The sequence below is a fragment of the Rutidosis leptorrhynchoides genome, chromosome 6, assembly GCF_046630445.1.
Source record: "Rutidosis leptorrhynchoides isolate AG116_Rl617_1_P2 chromosome 6, CSIRO_AGI_Rlap_v1, whole genome shotgun sequence".
In the NCBI taxonomy this organism is placed as follows: Eukaryota; Viridiplantae; Streptophyta; class Magnoliopsida; order Asterales; family Asteraceae; genus Rutidosis; species Rutidosis leptorrhynchoides.
The window spans coordinates 82,949,730-82,958,653 of NC_092338.1; the positions used below are offsets into that span (position 1 = coordinate 82,949,730).

An 8,924-nucleotide genomic window follows, 5' to 3' on the forward strand; every position below is an offset into this window, starting at 1 on the left:
ATCGATTATTTGTCAATTGAAGTTAAAATGATTCTAACAGACGGACTCATAATCTATGCGTTATACTAACAATTGTAATATTTTCGTTCAAATGTTATTAATAAAAGATTTTCTTACAGTAATAGTATTATAGATTTAATAAGTATTAATATTAACTTTATCGATTACTAATAATTTAATAAGTATTAATATTAACAACTTTTTAGGTATTTTATTCATCCATTCACATATTCTATCAATAAAAGTTTATGCCTTTTATATATTTATTAAACAATTTTAAAGTTTATATATAATTTAGTGATTCGCGTTTGCGAATTATTCGCGTTTGTGATTTATTCATGTTTGCAATGTGTTTGTAAACGAATCATATCATGTCCTCCATCATCTAATCCCAAAACCCAACCAATATAATACCAATCGATGTGTGGGATTCCGATTTAATTATAGGGAGTTAGCCCGTACACCGGGATTCAAGATTTATTATTAAAATTGTAACTAAAGGGCTTTCGATTTGGTGGTGTTAAGGGAACTCGTTAACTTTAAGGTTATGAGTTCGAGTTCAATCGCGAACAAAAAGAATGTGTATGTTAACTGGTTCCAAAAAAAATTATTCAAATTGCAAATCTCAATAGTTGGTACTAATTTATAAAAATTAGTACGTCACTTTTATCCGATCTCTATAATGTGTACTACCTATGTTCATTTTTATCTATTGTGTACATCAAACTTTAGATTTTATTCAAGACTAGTGGTTCACCTCTTTGCACTTGTGCATTGGGATGGGGGTGGGGAGGTCTCAAGTTCGAGTCCCTCCTCTTAAAAATATTCGTGGGATTTATTTCCTGAAAGCCGAATTGCCCCGGGGAAGGTTTTACCGACCCGTATTCAGGACTCAGGTCCGACCGCCTGCCCCTCGGGATGGTATAAGGTTCGGATCCCTGTAATGCTGTTCGAGTTTTCTGCCCGAAAGCGCGTGCGTGCGTGGCAAATGAGATTATTCGATGCCAACAACTTGCCTTTCAAAAAAAAAAAAAAAAAGAAAAAAAAAACTTTAGATTTTAGTTTACGGTGTATATTCAACCTCTCGATACGACTTATACCTCCTTAATTTGATCGTCTTTGAAAACGTGTTAGTAATATAAGTATAAGAATATAGATTAGGTTAATTGCCTCAAAGTTCGTGGGTTTGTGTCCATTAGGGTTTAATTAGTTTTCATGTTACCTTTCGTTGATCTTGAGACTTGGTCAATCATCATGAGCCGCATTCTCCATATTCATCACCAATAAAATTTCTGGGTTAGCTTTTTTTTTATAAATTTATTGCGACGTTATATATGACAAGCTCTGCAGCTTCCAGGAAAGTTCTGATGTAGCTAGTTGCTACTACTATAAAAGAGTGACTCTGATTTGCTGTTTTGTACTACTATACATATAAGCTCATCAAAACCTATAAGTTCTTACCTTACATCACATACATATAACAAACAAACAAACGTACATATCTTAGCCGAATGGATTCTACCCAACCATGGCTACTTGAAAATGGTTCGGTCAAGAAGCTAACGAGGGAAACTAGGCATGGTCATGGTCATAGCCGAACGGCCCATAATATGTCCGCTTCTTCCCTTCGCAGAAAGTCCGATAGGGCCCTTGTATCTAAAGTTCCTTGTTCAACCATTAGAAAATTCTTGGCTAATCTTCAAGAAGTTATTTTGGGTACTAAATTAGCAATCCTTTTTATTGCCATTCCTTTCGCCATTGCTGCCCAACACTTGGGGTTTTCAAGGGTACGTAGACTCATATATACAAGAAAGAAACGCTTGCGGCTTGCATTTATTCACAAATTTATAAATCTTATAAAAGTATATATTTAGTTATTATAAGTTTAAAATCTAGTACATTTCTTGTGATAATGACTATTACTTACCTAAATTATAACACAGGCTTGTATGATTAAAACACCTTCCTAACATTTCGTTTTCATTTTCACGTGTCATTAGAGAACTGAAAATCGAATTGAAAACCCCCATTTTTTGGTCATACTGATGTGTCAACAGCTCATTAGTTTGTTTTTATATCTGTAACGCATGTTCATGTGGTTACTATGCATCACTTAATTACTTTTCTTATGTTATTTTATGCTTAATTACCATAATGGCATAATGACAACTGTCTTAATGCCGTTAGTTATTTTTTGTAGTAAACAGTATTATTATATCCAAACTAGTTAAACTTACAATTTGCTTTAACAAATTAATTGATATTGTAAAGAATTGCAAATCCACCGAAGACACACATATACATGTTTTTATACGTTTATAAGAAGAATATTTTTTTTAAAAGGCAAACGCACACATTGAACACGATTTATATGAAAAATAGTAATTAGTACACTTCATGGCTTTATCACATGGGAGTTAATTCCGTTATTTAACTGTATACATTTAACTAAATGATTCTTCTTCGGTTTTGTGAGATACAGCCATGGGTTTTTTCATTGAGTTTACTTGGATTAATTCCACTTGCCGAACGTGTTAGCTTCCTAACAGAGTAAGAAAAATATTCATCTTACATGTATAATTTTTGTTATAAAAAATTTACTTCAAATGATCATTAACAGAAGTGCTAACTTTTATTCATTTTATACATACAGGCAAATTGCTTTTTACACTGGTCCAACAGGTAACATTTGAGTATCTATTTGGACTATTATTATTATTTTATTTTTCTAAACCCCCAAGAAAAAGAATGCATCTCTTTCAAAACTTAATTTTAAATGTTGTTTTCCTAAGTGATGCTATTTTATGAAAGTAAGTAGTTTACTGCATAATAGTCACTAAAATAATAAGGTAAAGTTTTTTAAGCTCTTACTTTATGCATGTAAAACATGATAAAAAGTAAAAGGTAAAATTATAAAGTTAACAATAGTACATGTGTGACGGTAACTTTTTGTTAAACAGCGTGACTTTTTTCGAGAGACGATAAAATTGGAACAAATGGAGTAATTAATAAACAGTCAAACGGATGAGAGATATGGATGTTTTTTCTGTTCAAATAATTTGAAAAGGATGAGTAACAAACTATCTTATAATTGTAGTGGGAGGACTGTTGAATGCAACATGTGGAAATGCAACGGAGTTGATAATAGCAATATTTGCATTAATGGATAATAAAGTTGATGTTGTCAAATATTCTCTGTTGGGCTCCATTTTATCCAACCTTCTTCTGGTTCTTGGCACTTCTCTTCTGTGTGGTGGCATTGCTAATGTCTCAGTTGAACAAAAGTTTGATAGGGTACTACATATATATACACATGCATTTTTTTTACTGTTAATTAATTCTTTTCACTATTCTTGGCATTTATTATCAGAAAAAATTAAATTCTGTTACATTTGTTGAAACAGAAACAAGCAGATGTGAACACAGCGTTACTATTGTTGGGGCTGTTGTGCCATGTGTTGCCACTCATGTACAGATATGCAGCTGGAAGTGGTGAAAGTACAGCTGCTGATGCATTGAGTACAACTAAAGCAATACTGAATTTGTCCAGAGCTAATTGTGTTGTCATGCTTTTTGCTTACTTAGCTTACCTCATCTTTCAACTATGGACTCATCGTCATATCTTTGAAGCACAAGAGGTAAATTTTGTTACATGTGTATCTTGGTTGACTCAGTATAGTGTCGGATGTTTACATGTATAACAAACAATTTTAACAAACAATGTACAAGATAAGTTGTATGGGGCATCTAATTAACTAGTAGGATTGATTGATCATGGAACTATTATACACTACCATAATGTCCTAGTTAAGTTTCACATGTATCATTCTTCTTGGCAAAAATATATAAATTAAATTGAATGGATCCGAGCGATCTTAGTGACTTACAAATTGATTTAGACCATAACATGTCTGATTGACTAATGTAGGCTCATAGAATAACATCTCTTATAATGCTAAATAAAATCGAACAATAAGCTAGGTTCATGTATAACTACCTATGAATAATGTATCAATCACAATCGCAATATAACTAGCAAAAGAAATTTTATAAATCTCGATCGGTCCCGGATATATATTACAAATATATTACTTACATAATTAACGGGTTGTCTGGTGAAATTACACAGCTAAGTCATAGTTTTTTAATCTATTATTGATGAAAAATTGAATACTGAGTGATATGATATTATTAGAAACATTAACTACCATCGATCCATCACTTGTATTGCACAACTAACTAATGAGAACATATCAATTTTAGGAAGAGAATGAGGATGGGAGTGAAGAAGAAACAGCAGTAATTGGATTTTGGAGTGGAATGATTTGGCTATTTGGAATGACTGCAGTTATCTCATTGTTATCTGAATACTTGGTGGACACTATTGAGGTTTGACACCAATTACACTATTTTATCATCAATAAAAAAGATTAAAATTACTTTCACTCTGATATGTAATTACTAAATTCAATAATGATATGAATAAACTGGATTAATAGGCAGCCTCAACTTCATGGGGAATATCAGTGAGTTTCATTAGCATCATAGTGCTACCAATTGTTGGAAATGCAGCAGAACATGCAGGAGCAGTCATCTTTGCTTTCAAGAATAAACTGGTAATTACTAACATTTTGTTCTTTCAATATATTCCCCCCACCAAAAAGTTTTAAATTTTTAGAGTTTTTGCCCACAATACTTTACTCTTTCACATTACAATCCAAAATATTTTAACTAAATTTCCTAAATGCAGGACATAACTCTGGGTGTGGCACTTGGTTCTGCAACCCAAATTGCTGTTTTTGTGGTCAGTTTTCTTCTTCAATATGTTTTCCGACGGCTTAGTGAAATATTTGCCCCATTCGTATTAACTGTATTATAACTTCATATATGACATAGGTTCCGATGAGCGTTATTGTTTCTTGGATAGTTGGCATAAAAATGAATCTTGATTTCAATCTAATTGAAACTGGTTCTCTTGCTATCACAATTATAGCAGTAGCTTTTACATTACAGGTAACATATTTATTTCAAACTCACATTTAATTTATTTTCTATGCACATAATTAATTTAATTAAATGTATTAGTAACATCTATCTCTTTAATTATAATATGCAGGATGGAACTTCTCATTACCTAAAAGGAGTAGTCCTTCTACTTTGTTATTTTGTCATTGGAACTAGTTTCTATGTACAAACTTCTCCACATGGTAAGTCTTCTTTGTATTTCCCTTTTTTTCCTGCATCTGTTATATGTTAGTGAATTAGCTCTTCATATTAATTTTTAATTAATCACCCTTTCTAACTATTGCTTGATAAATTTCGTTCTTTTTTCCAGCACACGGGCCCAATGGTATCAGACCGATATCATCAAACATTGGAATCGTTAGAATTTGAAAGGTAATGTTTGCTCGTGTAGACTGTGTTTTGAAACTTTCTCTTTTATTCGTCAGTTGAAACTATTAAGCTATTAATTTAATGTTAATTGGCCGGTAATGAATAACTTGAAATTAATTTTTGAATATAATCTGTAGGCAGGATTTAAGTTTTGAGATGTGAACTTACTACATGGATGATGTCTTCATACTTAATTCTTTCATTGGAGATGAATGTAATGTGATGTTTTGGGGAGTGTTGCTTGGAGGTCTTTGTATTATTGTTGATGAGCCCACTTATTTTCTATGTAATCTTTGTACTAAAGAATGTAATCTAGCTATTATATGGAGTATAATGTTAAATAAATAAATAAATATAAGCTCTTAATTTCCAACAATATATTATTATTGTTGACAATAACGCTTGTAGTAAGGAAAAAAAGCGTATGGTTAAGTTCATGCTACATCTTGCGGAGAGTAGTTAATGGGTGCTTGTTTTACATTTTCATTGATTTATACTACTCGTACAACAAAGTTTGCAAGACACGCTCATTGAAACATACTATTGAAACTAGTCATAATCACATTGAGACACGGTAATAGTTATACAAATAGCATACATTTATTCAAACATTCTAACACTTGCATCTTCGCGGATAGGATTATCGAAGAATTCTTGGACAGACGGTGTAACATCCTCCCAATAGGGTCTGGAAGAAACGTTACTAATATCAAATAAACCAACATATTATAATACGAGAACAATACTAAATGAGAAAATTTAACTTTATTGAGTACGCAGCGGAAAATGAAATGTCGTTACAATAATGGAAATAACGATAAAGTAATTGTTCATATGCAGAAGTAATAAATGCGATATCTCTTGATCCTAAGTCCAAGTAGCATCACATAAGTAGTAGATAAGAAAGCTTGAATCAAACAGCACCTGAGACAAAACATGCTAAAGTGTCAACCAAAAAGGTTGAGTGAAGTTCATAGGTTTAACAAAAGTAGTTATCGTTGTTTTTAGACCACAAGATTTAGTTGTAAAGTTGATCTCCCGCAGGATCAAAAAGTAGATCTCGCAGATCCAAAAGTTATGCCAGTGCGTGATATTTAGACTAAACATTCAAGTTTGCCCCATGACAAGTTGTGTCTGTCCTTGTCAGTTTAATTTCATTATCAAGTAATACAAAGACTTAGTCAAATGTATCGGAGACGTTACTCCCGATAGGCCTACCCCCAATAAATAAGCATGCCGCAGCACTTAAAAATATCACTGTAGGGACTTAGTCGGACATAGCCGGGTATAGCATAGTTTTAGCAGTTGGTACTTGTGTCTAAATTGTAAATAGTAAAAGCAGCATGTGTCTCACCCCAAATAAGTTAAATAAGTTTGCTAGCAATAAAGAGTGGGGCTATGAATTCACCTTAGTAAGTAGAGAGAGAGTTATTCCTCGGAATAAAGAGTTGAACGAGTGAGCAGGAAAGTCAACCTATTGACATTTAAGAGTAGTTAAGTGTTTTGCCCATGTTTAAGTTTAAGTATGTGTTTAAGTATAGTTTGTTTTACTAAGTTTCTATTCCTAGTAAGTTACTATTTTTATAATGTTTCCATTTTTAGAAAGTTTCTTATTTTACTAAGTTTCTATGACTATAGAGTTTCTACTTTTATGAGTGTTTTTCATTTTAGGATACTTGCCGTATTAGATAAGCTTCCAATCACCCCTTTCCCTTCGAATGGCTAATTTAGATCTAGGGGCTTGAGCCATAGGACCCTTTAAATCGGAAGTCCAAACCCTCTGCCTAGAATCTCGTAGAAACCATTCGTCAAGAAAGTTCGAAGATCTATACATCTCTAATACATATCCCAAAATATTTTTGTGCTACAATATAAGTAGTAGGTTATAGGTGCTAGTAATAGTAATAGTGTATACATGTTAAGTACTAGTATAAGTAGTATTAGGGTTTAAGGTTTTAATATGTATATGTATATATAATTCGTATATATACATAAAAATATTTTTTTTTTACATGTATATATGTATATATAAATCTAGGAGTGTTTATGTATATACTTATGAATAACAAGTTTATAATATGAATATGAATTAACAAAGATTAAAGTTTATGTAAATAGTTTAGGGTTTATGTTATACCTTTGAAGATTCAAGATAATTAACAAAGAAAAGATGAACACGATGAAGATGGAAGATCAAAGCCTTAAAAATCTTGAAGAACTCCTTGAAGATTCTTGAAGAACACGAAGAACAAGCTTGAAGATCCGAATACCACAAGAGAGGGAGAGGGAGAGATTGTTTTTGAGAGAGGATTTTGGTGTGATTTGTGAATGAGAAACTAGGAGTTTATATAGTGCAAGTATTAGAGTGTTAGTCAACATAAGGATGTTCTAATTAATGATTTTATTTTGTTTTATAATTTTTAGTCAACAATAGGTGGTACTAGTTTATAATTAGTCAACATAAGGATGTACTAGTTTACACTTTATTTTTAGTCAACATAAGGATGTAAGATTTTTTTAGTCTCATTATTATTACTATTATTATTATTATTATTTTTACATTTACTACATGATAAGTATTATTTTCTTTTTACTAATTCATGACTTGTATATATTTAGTTCCCAATTGTTTTATTATTTATATAAATATCACTTTTTATTTATTACTTATAGGTTATTAGTTATAATATTACATAAATGCATAAATTTTAATTAGCAGTGAGTGTCGACTAACAGTTTATTATTTTCATCTTTTATTAACTTGTCAATTTTTGTACAAAGTTAATTAATATGTTTTCTAACTCTTAACACTTAACAATTGTTGATTAAAGTTTAATCATTAAGTTTTAATTATATTGTTTGGGCTTTTAATATTGGAAAAATATAGAATGGAAAAATGAGGGTCGTTATAGTACCTCCCCGTTATTGAAAACTTCGTCCCGAAGTTTTTAGGTAGTTTCCTCGTTTGCATCAGCAGTTGAGAAGAGATGGGGATATTTCCATTTCATATGGTCTTTGCGTTCCCAGGTATATTCGGGGCCTCTACGCGAATTCCAACGGACTTTAACGATAGGTATATTGCTTTTACGCGTTTGTTTGACCTCTCCTTCCATGATTTCTATAGGTTATTCAACGAAGTGCATTTTATCATTAATGCGAAGATCATTCAAAATGATGATGTTATACAAGTCATTTCAGTAAATTGGATACATGAAATGTGTTATGAATAGTATTGAGCTCATTTAAAACCTTGAGCATTTTATGCCACAATATTAGGGCAGACAAACAAAGAGGAGTTCGTGAAAATCACAGTCATGAAATTTGATAGAGATCTTCATTGTTTACAACAAGAATATTTTAATGATGAATATAAGTTGAAAAATAAAGTTTTATCACTATTGAATAATATAGATAAAACGATTCGTTTATAGGAAGAGTATAAATGAAGCTATCATAAAAGAGTGAAATGAGAAAATTAAATGTTCGCCTTAACTTTTGACGTAGTCACGATTGATTTCCGGAATTCAAGG

At 31.6% G+C, this 8,924-nt stretch overlaps 1 protein-coding gene across 2 annotated transcripts; it reads left to right on the top strand.

The window, feature by feature from the left end:
• Positions 1 to 1,435: 1,435 nt before the first annotated feature.
• Positions 1,436 to 5,833, top strand: LOC139855714 (vacuolar cation/proton exchanger 3-like). Of its 2 annotated transcripts, none has more exons than XM_071844969.1 (12): positions 1,436 to 1,787; positions 2,483 to 2,550; positions 2,654 to 2,682; positions 3,098 to 3,294; positions 3,405 to 3,638; positions 4,264 to 4,389; positions 4,500 to 4,616; positions 4,751 to 4,804; positions 4,897 to 5,013; positions 5,117 to 5,207; positions 5,336 to 5,397; positions 5,536 to 5,833. In XM_071844969.1, the coding sequence occupies exons 1-11, from the start codon at positions 1,512 to 1,514 to the stop codon at positions 5,392 to 5,394; spliced, it is 1,368 nt and encodes a 455-aa protein (XP_071701070.1). In that variant the 5' UTR covers positions 1,436 to 1,511; the 3' UTR covers positions 5,395 to 5,397; positions 5,536 to 5,833. The 2 variants fall into 2 exon arrangements, with proteins under 2 accessions (XP_071701070.1, XP_071701069.1); XM_071844968.1 differs by having other exon boundaries at positions 5,532 to 5,828.
• Positions 5,834 to 8,924: the final 3,091 nt, after the last annotated feature.